A 17345-nucleotide genomic window follows, 5' to 3' on the forward strand; every position below is an offset into this window, starting at 1 on the left:
TACACAATTCTTGTTGAACTAGCAGGTGGTAAACCAGCAAAATTCCTGCCCCCTTCCCTTATTGCAAATTAACAGTCTGTGAACTCCCAGCAAGCACTGCTCAATCAAATGGGTATTTTGCATCTAAACCCATTGGGGTAAGCTCCAGTTGATTGCCTCAGCTCAGTATGGTGCTTCCAGCTCAAGTCTGAAATCCCCTGCTACATGTACCCTCAACATACCCCATGTCAATGCTGGCAAGATAGGGTCTCCTGTTAGGACCACCAGTGAAGCCAGATGTGGCAGAGAGGTGGCACCATCTCTAATGGACACCATATGATCAAACATCCAGTCACTGAGCCCTACTGCTGATGCACGTGGGGCTAGATCCTCAGCTTCTCCAGAGCATTACTAGGACAGCCGAGAAGGAAAAAGATGACTGTGCACTACTTTTACATTGCCGGGATACCCCAAACTACGGGGAGCTGGCTTCAGCCGCAAGCATAACTTAGAGCACCTCAGGGTTGGTCTATGCTATGCAGCCACCATGTTCCAACTGTGTGCCTTTCTCCCCAAGCATGGTACCTACTCTTTAGCTGCTGAATCCTTGGTTTCAATGGAGCCGATTTAAGTCAGTACTGAGTGCTTTAGAAAAATCCCACCCTGAAGGATAGGGTGGTGTGTGTGTGTGTGTGTGTGTAAATATATATACAATTTAGACATTCTATATAAAAAACTTTGGTGAAAATTGCATGGTTAAGCACTTGAAAGTTAGACAACACCAAAGTATTGTGCAAACATATTACAATGCCGTCTTTAATTACATAATCAAATAGTAGCACTTAAATAACACTGGATAATATTATATACCATTTTATACAACTTTAAATATATGGTATGTAGCATCTTGTGATAGTGTATATGCCTCTGTGTAGACAAGATTCTGGTAGCCTAAGTAGCTATGCACATGTACACATTCCTATCTTGATTGTTTCAAAAGTGGATTCTAGTTGTAAAGAATCAACCCACATAGCAGAATCAACAGCGTTTTTAAAGTCATTAACCCAGTAGCCGTACTCACTCCTAAACTCCTGGCCATGGCAAGTCAAAGGGCACACAAGCAATTTATGGCCAGCATTTTCAAACTGAGTGCATAAAGTCAGGCACTTAAAATACGTACGTAGGCACGTGAATAAAAGGGACGTAACTTATATAAAGACTAAACACATACAACTTACACCAAAATTAATGGCAGGGTCTCCGAAAATTAGGCCCTTATTTTAGTTGCTGAGATATTAATTTGGGTGCCTGCCTAGCTTTAGGCTGGCCTGGGAACAGCCATAATTTGGCCAATGGAATCTCTCTTGCTGGAACGGAGCTCAGCAGACTTCATTTCAGGGGCTCTCGCTAATCAAGATTCCTGTGGGAAAGGAGGAATTCTACTTCCACAACACAGATTGGAATGTCGGTGATAAAACCATGATGGGTGAGCTTCTGCCGACAGGAGCTCTGAGTGACAGAGATGCTGCCTCTCTGCTGCCTTAACAGCCAAATACTGTAGACCAATAGGAAATTTCCTTCACTCCAGGAGGAGGGAAATACGAGTACAGAATATTAGCAAATATTATTAATGTTTCAGTAGCAATCAGAGGCCATAACTGAGATCATTGCCCCAGTGTGCTAGACACCGTTCAAAGACACAGTAAGAAACCACTCTTCCCCACGGATTTAACTATCTACATAGGCTTGACAATGGACAGGAGGGGAAACAGGTAGGAAGCGAATTGTCCAAGGTCCCCAGGCAGGTCAGTGGCAAAGCCAGGACAGGGCAGGTCTCCTAAGTCTCAGTGTACAGCCATTCAAACCTGCTGCTTTTCTCCAAATGCTTCTTGCTAGATACATATTTGTTCACTGCAAGGAAGCATATTAGAAGGCTGCAGAAGGTCAAAACCCTGACATCCCTTTTGTGTGTAAAATCTCAAATTGTTCCATCAGCCTGAACCTGTGGTCTGTATGCCGCCCCCCCTGCATGGTGCAGAGAGGAGCAGATCCACCTGGAAAGCTGCATACAAGCTTGTGTTGCCCAACAGCCAAGTGGGGAAAGCAAGCAGAGCCAGGCTTTGAGAGCAGAGACGTGACAGCCAGCGCGCTCCTTCCAAACACTGGCCCGTGTGTGGCAGGAAAAGTCGTAGAGACTGGAAGCTGGTGGAAGCAGCTTTGATTCCAATTACGTGCTCTTTGGCTCCTCCCAGAGTTCCAGAATGAACGGGGATCAGGGAGCCAATGGCTACTGGCCCTGCCAAACCATCTTGCCGTACAATGGTAATATCAGCTAAGATTGGCTCAATCTCTCCACACAACTGCTGGGGTTCCATGGGGTTGGGGACATTCCCTTTGAGGCCTCTCGTCTTTCTTCAGTCCGCACCCCCACCAGTCTTTGAATAGGGAGCACGTGCGTGCACTGTGCTGCCAACGGAGATGTCGAATTTGGCTGTTAATCCCCCACCCCCATGTGCACTTCTGCACAGGAGGGAAGCATATGGGCCTAATTATTTTACATCAAAGCCCGTGGTAAAAGACAGAGATGAAATTTAAAGGGTCAGAATAGCCCTTGACCAATGAGTGGCCAATCAGCTGCTTACTGTATGTCATCTCCCTTTTAAATCTCGGGTTATCTTTTACTCACCCTATCTTTGATTATTTTTGGAAGAGTAGCTCTCACCCACCTTGTACATAAGTGATTTGTTTTCCATCCATCAGTCCCCACTCACTGCTATCAAGGGTGCTATATTCCAAGTCCTACACCCATGAGTTAAGAGGAAAAGGAGGAGATCAGATCCTCAACTGGTGAAAATCAGCATAGCTCCGTTGCCTTCGAGGGTTTTGTGCCAATGTACACCAGATCTGTCCCAATCCAACTTACCACCAAAAAAAATGATATCCTATAACATTTGCTTAGCTTACCGCCAACAGAGTGTTGAAGTAATATGAATACAAAACATCTGTAGATGTTTTACTTAGTGGAAATGGATTCTGATCTACTACTGTTCATTTGTCAATATCAGATCATACAATTATGTCATTTAAATGTATCCAGGAAGTGAAATATTTTTTTCAATATAAGCAGCAAAGGTTTTATTGTTATAGTTTTAAATCTTTGTATTTCATTTTTAAATGTAACTGCATATGTTGTTACACCGCGTTTGCTATTCTAGTACGTGCATCTGATCTAGTCATTATTGTCGTTATACTTTCATAGGCCTGTTATTTTCAATGTAATTAATAAACAGCTGGGAAGTTTGTTAAGATATATTTTGTATTTCATAGATCAAGAGATTTTAAGGCCAGAAGGGATGACTAGCTCATTTAGTCTGATTTCTATAAAAAAGGCATAGCATTTCATCCAATTATCCCCATATTGAGGATCCAACCATACCTCTTGTTGGACTAAAGCTTATCTTCCAGAAAGCCAGCCAGTCTTCACTGTGTGTTCTTCTCTGATGTTTACGTTCCCCTATTTTCATTTAGTCCAATACAGTTAACACCCATCTGTCTGCCTCCAAGTGATCTAAACAGTTAAACTACATTTGATCAGATTTTCCATATTTGTTCTACTTGGCATATTGGCTACTCTGTGGTTGTAATTCATGTCATACCTATGATCTGGTTTCTGAGCTGAAGAGTGGACCTCGTCATCTATCATAATGTAATTTTCCGTTGGCTAAGAACAGAGAAATATCATTTTTGTCGATTTTTTTATTTGGGAAGGCACTCAGCCACTACTGTGCGGAGTGCTAATATTAGAACTAGATAGACATGTAGATGGACTGAAGGATATTTTTTTTCCAGATTAACTCTTTCTATAAGCTTTAGGCTATGTCTACATTTGGAGCTAGAGGTCTGATTCCCAGTTCATGTAGACATACTTGTGCTAGTTCTCATCCAGCTACCATGCTAACAATAATAGTGTAAAAGGGGTAGCACAGGAAGTAGTGAGGGACAGCATAAAGTTTGCCATACTGGATATGAAACCAGGTTCTGGCGGATTTGTAAGACTGTGTGCTGCTCCGGTTACACTACTATTTTTAGCATGGTAGCTCAATGAGTATGCCTGCACAAATTGGGAGCCACGCCTCTACCTCCAAGTGTAGACACACTCTTAGAATTCTCCAGCTCAGTTATAGGCTGAAATTCCTTATCAACAATAACCAATAGTATGGGTGATATCCTGGCCCCATTAAATCAATGGCAAAACACTGACTGACTTCAGTGGGGCTAAGATTTCATCCTATATTTATAACCTCTACCCAAAATCACATGGGTCGGCATTCCAAAATCAAGGGCCTTGTCCAAAGTTAATTGAAGTAAATGGGAGACTCACCATTGGCCACGTAACTGCTTTAGCAACTAAAATGGGTTTTGTATGATGTCCCAAGTGCAGAAAGGTGCCATGACATGTCCATGTATGACATCTGGGGTATTACTACTTTTCTTCTGCTTTGATTCAGGTTAACCTCCATAGTCATATCAGCTAGGCGTAGGATCACATAATAGATCAAGTATCTCTTAGTAATGTATATATTCTTGTTATCCATACATATATTTTGCTATTGTGTATGCTCATTCTGTTTCCATTGAAGTCAAGCCATTAATTTCCATGGGAGTAGGTTTAGGCCCTATTTATTCAGTTTTGTAGTCCCATATCTCTTTGCCATTTGGCTGTAACTGGTAAGGCGAGATCAGCATTATAACACGAGCCATAGCTGCAAGGCTGATTTTAATATGTGGGTTTCAGAGTAGAAGCCGTGTTAGTCTGTATCCACAAAAAGAACAGGAGTACTTGTGGCACCTTAGAGACTAACACATTTATTAGAGCATAAGCTTCCGTGGACTACAGCCCACTTCTTCGGATGCATCCGAAGAAGTGGGCTGTAGTCCATGAAAGCTTATGCTCTAAGAAGAAGTGGGCTGTAGTCCACGAAAGCTTATGCTCTAATTTGTTAGTCTCTAAGGTGCCACAAGTACTCCTGTTCTTTTTAATATGTGGGTTGAATTCAGCCCTCATTTGGTGCTCTGCCAGTAACATCCTGGAGATTGTGCTAGAAGAGAAGTGTTTCGGGGAGAGAGGAGTTCCTGCCATTTAACAGCGTAAAATGGTGCAGAGTTTGGTGAGACTCTTGAGATGGAAAACATCAATATGGTGCCACTGCTTTGCTCAAATTCTATGAAAAGACATTCAGTGGCAAATGCAGCAGTACGAAGGGCATGGTGGAAATGTGTGTTGTTTTAACCAGACGCTTATTTATAAAATTAAGGCCTCTTTTAGTTCAGTGTGGAACATCAGAAAAAGGGCTAATACTGTATTGAACTAGGCGGGGGAAAGGGTTCAAATTACCAGGACCCAGGAAGGTTCTTACATAATCTTTAGTCCATGAAGAGTCCCATTGATTTCATTCTTTCTGAGCGTGAACGCTTTCCTGAAATGGAGCCTTGCACTGGTATAATTTCTTTGGCTTCAATGGTATTAGCATAGCTGACGAGAGAATTCTGCTCTGAATATATAACATACCGTGCATTGCATTAAATGTAGCCAAATGCCAAACCTTTTCTGCCACCAGGATATGTCAGCAGCTCTCGAGTTCTGCTGATGAAGTCCTGGCATTTTGTTGTTTTAACTTCCCCTTGTGCATTAACCAACAGCTCTAGGGGAGATGACATTTCACATATTTTTCATATATGGACATGTTTAAACACCTAGCCCTGATAGATAACTGTGGAATTCATTGCATTTCATTCCTGATTCCTTTCTGGCCGTGGAATTTCAGGGACTGACTTGTCATAGTAGAGAATCAAGATAAAGGGAGTAAGTAGGACGTGTTGTTTCAAATGCTGGTTTAAAAAAAAAATAAAAAAAGCAGCACATCACAATAGCAAGTTAAATATAGAAATGGATTAGAGAGCCATTGTTTTCAGTCCTGCTACATAAGACTGGACTCTCAAAATGGAATGCCACTTGACCTTTAATGTCTCATCAGTCCGTGCTTGTATTTAACTGATGCAGGGAGGACACATTTCCCCTTGGAAGTGTCCTGTGTCGACATGACAGTTGCTGCTGCTGGGTCACACAATGTTCAGGAGGCATAAACCCGGCGTTGCAGAGCACAAGAAGGACTTTGCTGTGCATGGAGCCGCACTGCCGGGGCCACAGAATGACATGAGGTCTTTTTTCAACTTGTCTCAGCTTGTACTCTCTGCTGGCCAGCTCAGATCACCGCCCATACTCAGGCATTCAAAAATCACTTACTTTGAAGTGGAAATCCTTGATGCCCAAAGTAAGAGGCAGATCTGTGTGGTGGATAAGGTGAGTGTGTGTCATTTTCGGCACACTGCTGAGTGCGTGATTCAAAAGATGCCGTTATGGTTTACTTTTTCCTCTAGTGTAATATTATCCTAACATGGATTTAATCTTGTTCATCCTACTGGGACATACTCAGAATGTCTCCTTATTCACTGTCCTTTGGTTCTTTTTCCTCGTCTTCCAAAACCTTTGCGAATAAATACGTTTGGACTTTTTATACCTGCTGACTGGTCAGCAGAATCAAGCAGATACTTTGCTTAGGTTTTATAGTTTATGAGATTGCAATGTTTATTTCAGGGCCTAATACTTAAACAGGCACTTTAGAAAAGGTTATTCAGTTTTATAAGATATTTGCAAAGACTTGAATCACTGCAGTACTGTAGGTTCTTTTTAGTGTCCAAACGCATTCAGTAGAACCCCATTTATCCAAAGGGGAACCGGGATCCAGAGTAGATTTTCACATAGGGCAGTTTGGCTAAGAGAGATTTTTGTGTTAATGACGTACATCCTGGGGCTTAAGTTACATTCAAATTATGGACAAGTGTGGCAAAGGGATGGGATAAGATTGGATTCTACCACATAAGTAAATGCTGGCTTGAGAAAACACCTCAAGAGACTTTATCTAAAAATAAACATTTTCACCACAGATTTCTATTGCAGATTCGGAGGCTGGATTACCCATGGCTTTTGCGGAAAATCAAAGCTATTTATTAATGTTGGATAATTACAAATAGAGGGTCAGCTGGAAAAAAAATCAGCATTGAGTCAATGGAGCTATTCCAGTGTACACCAGCAGGCAATCTGACCTATTGTATTTTGCAAGGAAAATTGCAAAATACAGAATATTTCTTTAGAGTATAGAACATTAACATGGCACAGCAGAATTATGAGACTTCTCATTTGGCTAAACAGTAATGGTTTAATATCTTCCCCACTGAAGATTCTTGCCCCCCCCCCAACACACACACACTGGAACAAATAACTCAAACTTCTGAAGATATTAATTTTAACATCGTTTATATGTGCAAGCTGGGATACACCAAAAAATTTCCAGCGTTCATGGTCTTTCAAAGCACCATTCTGTAATATTTCACTAAATTTCACATAACCTGCTGCTTAATTAAATGGAGAATAGAACAGACCTAACATGACACGTCTAATGTCTGCTTTCTATTTCTAATATAATTGCTATTAACCTCACTTCTCAGCCCTGTGTGTAATTATTTCCTGTCAAGATTAATAATAGGTGGGCACACCACGCACATATTTTAAAATACATATATTCTTATTCCGTCATTACAAATTGTTAACAATTCAGAGTATGCTGCTTAGCAAATGCATGGGTAATATTCCCAGTTTAATAAATCTGACCGGAAAACTAAATCAATAATGACAGAGCAAGTGCCTCTTATTCTCTCACCCTTATGGAGGCTCAGGTGGAGGGAAGAGATGATTAATCCCTCTGAAGATAAGTACCAGGCACTGCTACCCGATGGGTTAGTTGTCATCATTACACGGGCACAGAAATCCCATTACAGTTAATAGAAGATCTGTGCATTCAGTAAGGAGAATCCTAGAGCTATAGACTGTATAACAAGGAAGATCGTCTTGTGGTTAAGGCATCAGAGTGGGATTTAGGAGATGTGGGTTCAGATGATCACACAGACTTCCTGTGCAATGTTGGGTAAATCACTGGATTACTCTGTGCCTCAACTTGCCTTCTGTAGAATAATAATATTTCCTTTTTCTTGTCTATGTGGACTGTAAGCTCTTTGGGGCTGTCTCTTAGTACGTGTATGTAGCATGCCTAGCACAAAAAGGGCCTAATCTTGTTTAAGCCTACTTTGTGTATTCACTAATAATGATAACGGGATACTTAAATATAGAGACGTTGACTGTTTCCTTCTTTCTCTTAATATCTCTGGGGGGAAAGATGCCAGACTGTAGTTGCACAAAGAATAAAGTTTTTGCAGGGAGAGGTATAGGAAAGGAGGGTTAAGAGTAATTCAGCAGTGCCAGTACCAAATATTTAAAAATTATGAGTCAGGAGTTCCACCCCTCACTCCCCAAAAAATCATGAGATTGGCTTAAAAATCTTGAAGTGTAAACACTAATAAATGTTAGGTTCTTTTTACATTTTTATGGTTTCTGAGCTTGTAGGATACACTTGCTTCAACTTTTCAGGCTTTTCTCTGAAACCATGAAGGCTAGAAATATATCTTTTTAAAGTTGAAATTCTCACAAAATCCCCTGTCTCCAGGAGCTGGGGCTTTAAGAAAAAACATCTAATATTGCAAGAGTTGTGATAAAATCCCAAGAGTTGGCTGCACTGGTAATACATTTTGCATAGGTGTTTGTATGCCATAGATGCACTCTACACAATTAATGATAATTAATAATACCTAGCTCTTGGGACACTGCTATGAATGTTGTTATACAAGTGAAGTGAGAGACAGATAAAAATAGCTGCACTCAAGGATCAGAGCCCCATCGTACTATGCACTGTATGCACATATTGTGAATAGACAGTCTGAGCTCCAAAGAGCTTACAATGTATATCAGATTTAGCCTGCAAGGTGTTGAGCATTCAAGCATTGGCATGGACTGCACCCTCAGCAAGTTTGCAGATGACACTAAACTGGGAGGAGTGGTAGATACGCTGGAGGGTAGGGATAGGATATAGAGGGACCTAGACAAATTAGAAGATAGGGCCAAAAGAAACCAGATGAGGTTCAACAAGGACAAGTGCAGAGTCCTGCACTTAGAACGGAAGAATCCCATTCACTGTTACAGACTAGGGACTGAATGGCTAGGCAGCAGTTCTGCAGAAAAGGACCTAGGGGTCACAGTGGACGAGAAGCTGGATATGAGTCAACAGTGTACCCTTGTTGCCAAGAAGGCTAACGGCATTTTGGGCTGTATAAGTAGGGGCATTGCCAGCAGATCGAGGGACGTGATCGTTCCCCTCTATTTGACATTGGTGACGCCTCACCTGGAGTACTGTGTCCAGTTTTGTGCCCCACACTACAAGAAGGATGTGGAAAAATTGGAACGAGTCCAGCGGAGGGCAACAAAAATTATTAGGGGGCTGGAGCATGACTTATGAGGAGAGGCTGAGGGAACTCGGATTATTTAGTCTGCAGAAGAGAAGAATGAGGAGGGATTTGATAGCTGCTTTCAACTACCTGAAAGGGGGTCCCAAAGAGGATGGAGCTTGGCTGTTCTCAGTGGTACGAGATGACAGAACAAGGAGTAATGGTCTCAAGTTGCAGTGGGGGAGGTTTAGGTTGGATATTAGGAAAAACTTTTTCACTAGGAGGGTGGTGAAGCACTGGAATGTGTTACCTAGGGAAGTGGTGGAATCTCCTTTCTTAGAGGTTTTTAAGGTCAGGCTTGACAAAGCCCTGGCTGGAATTATTTAGTTGGGCATTGGTCCTGCTTTGAGCAGGGGATTGGACTAGATGACCTCCTGAGGTCCTTTCCAATCCTGGTAGTCTATGATTCTATGATTCTGTGAATCCAGGAAAGCTTCTCTATTCCTGTTTAACACTTAACATGTGCTACATTTGAAGCAATTTATGAATATGGCCATAGGACAGGATGGTGAAGTGAGTTCCAAACATTTTATCAGTATGTGTTTGTAATGTGTGTATTATTCATGAATGTTGAAGCATGAGTGTATTCTACAAATGAGTGTCAGTAAAAATATAAGAGGAGAGTGAAGGGAAGGAAAAAAGAAAAGGGAGGAAAAAAGAAAACCCCCAAAGCCACTCAGTATGTACCTACATGGGGAACAAAAATGTGATTATGGGCTTTTCAATCTAGCCAGAAAAGGTGTAACTAGATCCAAGGGTTAGAAGACAAATTCCACGTGGAAGTAAAGTGAGGGTAATTAGCCATTGGAACAACTTGCCGGGGGTTGTGGTGAATTCTCCATCACTGGCAATTTTTAAATCAAGATTGGTGTTTTTGTAAAAGATCTGCTAGCTCAAACAGGAATTATTTCGGGGCAGTTGTGGGCCCTGCAGAGGTCAGACTAGATGATAACAGTGGTCCTTTGTAATCTGTGCATATACAGTATGTTCTGGAAAGCTATGAAAAACTGAAAACATGTTGATGTTCAGTTTTCATCTTTTTTATCAAAACCTCAGAAAATTTCAAAATTGTTTATGAAAGTCACTTACCATTTTTCAACTGACTTTATTTGTCCTTTATTCCAAAATCCAGACATAGTTTATTTTTAAGGTTATAAATGTTCAGTGGTTTGATTTATGAACACTGTTAAATCAACTCAGCCATTTTTGTTTATGCTGCAGCGTTTGCCACATAGTATTTTTTCTTCAGATTAACTTGTAGTAAAATGCATTTTCCAACACATATGGCACAGTGTAATTAATGTTGCATGAGTTGCTTTTAAGACAGAATGTGTTGTACAGCATTGTTTTGCAGGAGAACTCACCCGTTGAAGAGAAACAGAGAAAGCCTTCCTCATCAAAATCTTTCAAGCTCGGCAGTTATGTGATTCAGCATTTTGTTGGCTGAGCTATGCACGAGGACACACTCCCAGTGTTTTACAGGGCAGGGATTTTTTTCTTGGGAACTTTCCCAGGTCTCCACAGGGAGATCTCACTTTCTAAAATGCATAGGACGGGAGCTCTGCAAACCTTGGGAAACCCACTTTCCCTCTGCTCTGCAAACCAGCCCCCACCAATGCCTACTGCTGCCCCTTCCCCATTGCAACTCCACTCTCCACTGCCCCATGCCATTTTCTGCTTGTCTGCAATAAGCATGTAAATGTTAGATGCACCATTGCCAACTGTTGTGATTTTATCAAAAGTCTCATGATATTGGGGGTTTTCTTAATGCCGCTTCTCCTGGAGTCGTGATTATGTGAGACTCTCAATTTTCTTTTTTTTTTAAGTATCCTTCAGTTCCTCATGATTGCAGAGAAAACTTGAAAATTTGTACCCTAAAAGCTCACAAACCAGCAGGCAAATAAATAAGCCTTCAGATTTATTAATTATTATTATTATTATTAATATCGATCTCGTGATTTTTATGACATGCTCATGATTTTGGGGGCTGCCTCATGATTTATGAATGCTTGAAAAGCATGATATGAGACCTGTGTATTATTGTTATGCATTTATTAACATTCACATGTACAAAAATTATTTAAACTATGGACTGATCATTGACGTTTCTCTCTATCTGGTTCGATCGGAAGCTCTCTGGAGCAGGTATCATTCTTTTGTTTTATGTTTGTAAAACACCTCACTCAATGGGGTCCTGCTCCATGACTGGGGTTCCCCAACATTATTGCAATACAAATAAAGATCATTAGCATTATTATTAATCAATGTAATTCTATGGCCCCTGTTGCTATATGATATGACATTGAGTAATCAGCGTAAGCCACAAAGCAACATTAGGCCTGATTTTGATTTCACTCACACCAGTTTTACATTGGTGTAACCCTCTTGGCTTAACTAGACTGTAAACTGTTTGGGCAAGGAACCATCTTTTTGTTCTGCCTTTGTACAGCACCTCGCATAATGTGGTCCTGCTCCATGGCTGGGCCTTCTAGGGCTACCATCTTCATCTTCATCTTCATTAGGGGGAGGGATAGTTCAGTAGTTTGAGCATTGGCCTGCTAAATCTAGGGTTGTGAGCTCAACCCTTGAGAGGGCTATTTAGGGAACTGGGGTAAAAATCTGTCTGGGGATTGGTCCTGCTTTGAGCAGGGGGTTGGACTAGATGACCTCCTGAGGTCCCTTCCAACTCTGTGATCATCATAATCCAGTGGGGTTGCTCCTATTTTATACTGGTATGAGAGCACAATCGGGCCTCTTGTCCTTATTTTATAGAAACTAGACCCTGGTATCATATCCCACTCACAAGGAACTTCACTGATCTCCACTCTTTGAAGAGAGGAATAATAAAGTAGCTATTTTCCTCCATAGCTCACAAGCAGCCAAATAAAGAAGGCATGAGTCAGGCATGTATAATCATCTCTAGCAAGTAAAATTAACTTCCCACTCTCTGACCTGTATGTTATATTTATAAAAATCGCATTCATTTGTAAGTGAGCAATTGCTACCTTTAAAATAGGGTATTGAGTGTTCTTAAAGCTATTCCCTGCAATAACATGACATTTCATTTTACATCAGACTCTCCTCTTTGGCTCTACAATGCAGCAGTGATGGGCTAGGAGAAGTAGCATTGAACAGCTCCTTTTCTAGGAAATGTACTCAGGTTTTCTCTTAAGACAAGAGCAAGTTTTAGAACAGTTGCCAACACTCATGATCTAGCAGCGACCATCACTGGGAACAGCAGCAGCTAAACAAAACCTATATTTTCAGGACCACTAAAATCCAGATAGGATATTTGCATAATACTTTTGAAAGTTCCCTTAGCCATTCTGAACACAGTCAATTCTGGGGTTTCTCCAGCTATTATAACTATGAACTGTAAAACCATTTTCTAGTATAATTTAGTTGCCTTACAGCTATATCTGTGTATACACTTCACAAATGAAAAAATGCAAATAATTTCAATGGAGCATCATGAATGCCAAAGGTCTTTTTAAAGGAATATGTGCTTTATTAAACAATGGAATTATTAGAAACCTTTCCTCCTAGTATTTACAGCACCTTGCAGCCCTTGATTATCCCTTCATTAATTGTCTTGAATACCTTCTAAGATAGGTTTTCTATCCAACTAGTGATTATGTGCTAACTGTTATGTCCGTTAATAGAGCTAGGCCAATGGGTTCAGACGAAATAAGAAACTGTCTGAACCTTCAAAACAAAATGCACTTGGGCCTGATCCAAAGATCATGGGAGTCAGAAGGAAATGCATCGGTCTGGATTGAAAGGAAGGGAGGTGAAGGTTGGGAATGGAAGAAAGACAGGTTTCAAAAGCCTCTCCTTCAACACACAAAAAGAATGAGAGACAAAGAAGGAAAAGGAAGACCTCAAATGATGTATTCAGCTAGTGGGCCTGATTCTCCATTGTCCCACAACTTCTGCAGGCGTCAAGGCCAGTGCAAAGCTAATGCAAAGGGGATATAAAGTGGTACCATTGTGATCTGGTGCTGTTTTACATGTACTTTGCACTGGTGAAAATGACCGTGCAAAGGGCAGGGTGGTGAAGAATCAGGCCCCAGGGGGGTGAAGACTCAGATGAACAGAAATGTTGGAGGACAAAATTAGGGGCTCTCATCCAGTGCAAATCATCAAATCCGCCGAGTGCCTCCCCAGTGTTTTTTTTCTTTTTTTTTCTTTCCTCTTCTTGCAGTTGTAACATTTCCTTTGGCAGGGTTTTCCTGGGATGGCAAGCCAGCCCTCAGGAAATACACTGGGCCTGATTGAAGTCAGCACTCTAATTCCCCAGGTTTGGGTTCATGGACGATACGCCTCCCTAAAGAATCACCAACCTTTCCCTCTGGTAGCGCCCTGCCCTCCAGCAGTGGGACCAGCCTGCCTTCCTTGCAGCTACCGAGCTACATGCAGAAAGCATGCACCTCGCTGCACCCCCACCTACAGCATAGCCTGTGCGCTTTTGCTCTGCTGGTGTGGGGCAGAATCCCATGAGAGACCATGCAGTGGCACATAGCCCTGCACAGCGCAGGACTCCACAACAAAGGGGTGGGGACAGGTCAAGGACTGGCTGGATGCAGGCTGGAAGGTCCACTGTTAGCAGATCCTCTTCCCTGGAGAGGGAGTGCTTCTTGGTTACAGTGCCTAGTGGGGCCTGCCTTCCATGCCGCTCCCTGGGGAACTACCCCGTGGCCAAGCCCCGCTACTTAGGGTGAGTGCTGGAATGAGGATTTGCAACAAACTACTTCAATGTCTCAACATCCTGGTCTAGCAAATAGGGCACTGGCCTAGGACTCAGATAGCTAGGGTTCTAGTCTTGGCTTGGCCAATGACCTACTCTCCTGGCTTGGGCAACTCACTGGAATTGGTGCAACCCTTCCACACCCTATTTTCAATGTAAGCTCTTTGGGTCAGGATCTGTCTCTTACGATGTGTTTCTATGGCATTTAGAACCATAGACCACTGACCTGGGCTGGGGCCTCTAGGTTCTACTGCAATAGAAGTCATAATTCATTTACAAGCCTATTACAAGCAGACATTTACAGTGTGACCTAGTGGCTAGAGTCTGGGACCAGACTGGGTTCCATTTTTGGCTCGGGCACTAGGCAGCTGGGTGGTTCTGGGCAATTCACTTCACCTCCCCCTGCCTCAGTTTCCCCATCTGTAAAATGGGGATAATGATACTGACCTCCTTTGTAAAGTGCTTTGAGATCTCATGGAAAGGGTGACCTATGAGCTAGGGATTATTATTGTTAATTACTTATTCAAAATTCTGCTCTAACCACTAGGTAGGGAGGGGAAAACAAAACTAAACTAAAGAGAAAACCCTACCCTGGGAAACTAGTTGAACCTTGCAAAATACCCTGCAGGTGAACAAACTCAAGTTCTATTAAACCAGAATCATTGGACTCACGTCTTCCTACTCATAGAAATGTCAATACTGTAACTGATAGCTTCGTGTAAAAGGAGAGATTTGCATGCATTATTTTCTGCTTGCTCTTCCCTTTTATTTCTCCTGTTCTGATGTGGTTTTGGACACAGAAAACCTGGGAGCAGCCTTTGAAGCTATTGATTTATTTAGCAGAGATCAGGTTTTCTGCTAGGGAGAGAGCTGGTAACCTTGGGGCATGCAAAAGTTGGTAAAGTGGGTAATTTTGAGAATTATAGAAACCATTAAAGAGGATTCCTGCTTTCAATGATAATCATTTCCAAAGTTCGGAAGACTCTTTTAAATGTCAGGTTTTTACTTATTCATTCCCTGCTTTAGTGAGAAGACTCTTTAGACATGAAAAAAAACGAAATCCAAATTTTGAGGGCCTGATTCAAATTAATCCCTTTGACATCAATGGGCTTTTCATCAAGCTGTTCATGAGAGCCATCATCCTGGCTAGGAACAGTGGGTCATCCTTCCCCCTGATGTAAGTCTATGAAATTAAGAGGAGTTACAACAGGGATGGATATGGCCCAGTATATATCTATTGGGGCAGATCCTCAACTGTGTAAAGCTGAGGATCAAACCATTATATTGAGGATAATTCATGGGTAATTGCAAGTTATGACTGTATGGTAGCATTGCAATATTATGGGGAGCCTCAGATACCATATTAGCCTAGGGGTTAATCAGCAGAACCCATGATGTAAATGTGGTTGTATGATCACCTCCTATATGTGCATTACTATAGCATTAAAACGTACTAGGGTATGATTTATTGGTACATGTTTTAGGTACTTTCTGAAGTATGAGGCCTGTGGTACTTCACAAAGTACCTGAGCCATGTAGTAATGACTATAAATAAGCCCTGGAATATATTAATACTGTAATCATAATATGACTTTCTAAGTTTAAATCATTCTTTTTTAAAACTATCTTTTAAAAACCATTCTCTCCTTTTAATGTGCACTGTACTTCCACAATAAAAAAAAATGAGTTGAAAAGAGAATCAGCAAACATCTTCCGTTGATAGCCTTTGGTATTGTGAAAAAAATAATTGAATTTCTGACCACACCAGTCTTAGAGCTGATTTTTAATCCCTATTACATTTTCTCCTTTATTTCCTGCTCTCTCTTGTCTCTTTCTCCTCTTTTTATTTCCCTGCAAGGACTGTAGGGAACTTGCTGTCCAACTCATAAGAAGGCAAAGTGCCTGCTGGGGCAATCTGTGAAGGGAACACATAATTAGAGGCAGTCCCGGCCCAGAAGAGCAATGATGGGTGAATAACTGATTTTTCAGTTCTCTGTCTGTTCCCACCCTCCCCCCCCCAAAAAAAAAGGTTTGCATCGACCCCAAACCATTCCCCCTCCCCCAAGAATATTTAACAAATTGAAAAGTTGAAAAACAATTCATTTCAGGTCATATAAAATGATTTGGTCCACCTGAAGCTAAAAATTTTATTCCTAAATGAAATATTATTTCAACTTGAAAAATTGAAATGCTTCATTTCAAAAATGTCAGCATCAAACATGTCCACTTTCCTGCATTTTGATTTTTTAGTTTGACTGAAACAATTTGCTGAACTCAAAACAAATCCACAACATTTTTCAGTTGACTTGAATCCACATTTTTGGACAAAAAAACCCCAAACCAAAACAAATGTTGGCTAAAAAATTTCTCCCAGCTCTACTGAAGATCTTACAGATTAAATAGACAAAATAAGAGAAGAACAGGATTATTATCCCTATTTTACAGATGGGGAAATGAGACATAGAGAGATCAGGTGACTTGTCCAATGTCACACAGTAAACCTGTGTCAGAGCAGGGAACTAAACACACATCTCCTGAATCCTCTTAACCACAAGACCTTCCTTCTGAGCCTGCAATGTGAACTTAACCTTGGTAGTGTCCTTTCTGTACGATGCTATGAAGTGATGAGGTTTGCTCAGAAATGAGCATAGTAAAGTCAGGAACGGATTGAAAGCTTTTTAAATGTTAACAGACTTCTTTCTCTTTCCATTTTACCTTATCCCACTCCGGTGCCTTAAGTATTTTCCTGCATTATCTGTCCTTTGCTTTCAGCAATTTCCTTGCAAAGAGAGACTATTTGAAGTGCCAAGGTGACACTGGGAAGGTAGAAAATAATGACTGCCCCATAGTATTCAAGTATTCTCAGCCTCCAGGTGTGAAGGGATTCTGTAACTGTAAAGGAAAGTGAAGTCTCCTACAACATTATTAATAGTCATGCACTACTTCCACCACACTTTTCAAATATGGATTTGATTGATTCGAAGTTCTCCAGGATGACAACAACCCTGTGTTTAGAGCACCTGTGGAAATTGCTACCTAATATATTACCTAAATATAGCTACTACTATGATATATCAGCCTAGTATACCTCTGGGACTAAATTCTCTAATGCCGTAACTCGGCACAGCTCTACAGAAGTCAATACATCTGTGATGATTTGCATTAG

At 41.3% G+C, this 17345-nt stretch overlaps 1 protein-coding gene across 3 annotated transcripts in view; it reads left to right on the plus strand.

The window, feature by feature from the left end:
- Positions 1-6019: 6019 nt before the first annotated feature.
- The window catches only part of TECRL (trans-2,3-enoyl-CoA reductase like), a 107618-nt gene continuing 96292 nt past the window's right edge, over positions 6020-17345 (plus strand). The window contains exon 1 of one of the 3 annotated variants that reach the window (XM_054031094.1): positions 6020-6340. In XM_054031094.1, the coding sequence (XP_053887069.1) occupies positions 6107-6340 (234 nt within the window). In that variant the 5' untranslated portion in view covers positions 6020-6106. The remainder of the gene's footprint in view (positions 6341-17345) is intronic. The other 2 variants (XM_054031093.1, XM_054031095.1) reach the window with 2 other exon arrangements.

This window comes from Malaclemys terrapin, chromosome 5 (genome assembly GCF_027887155.1).
Source record: "Malaclemys terrapin pileata isolate rMalTer1 chromosome 5, rMalTer1.hap1, whole genome shotgun sequence".
Taxonomy (NCBI): domain Eukaryota; kingdom Metazoa; phylum Chordata; order Testudines; family Emydidae; genus Malaclemys; species Malaclemys terrapin.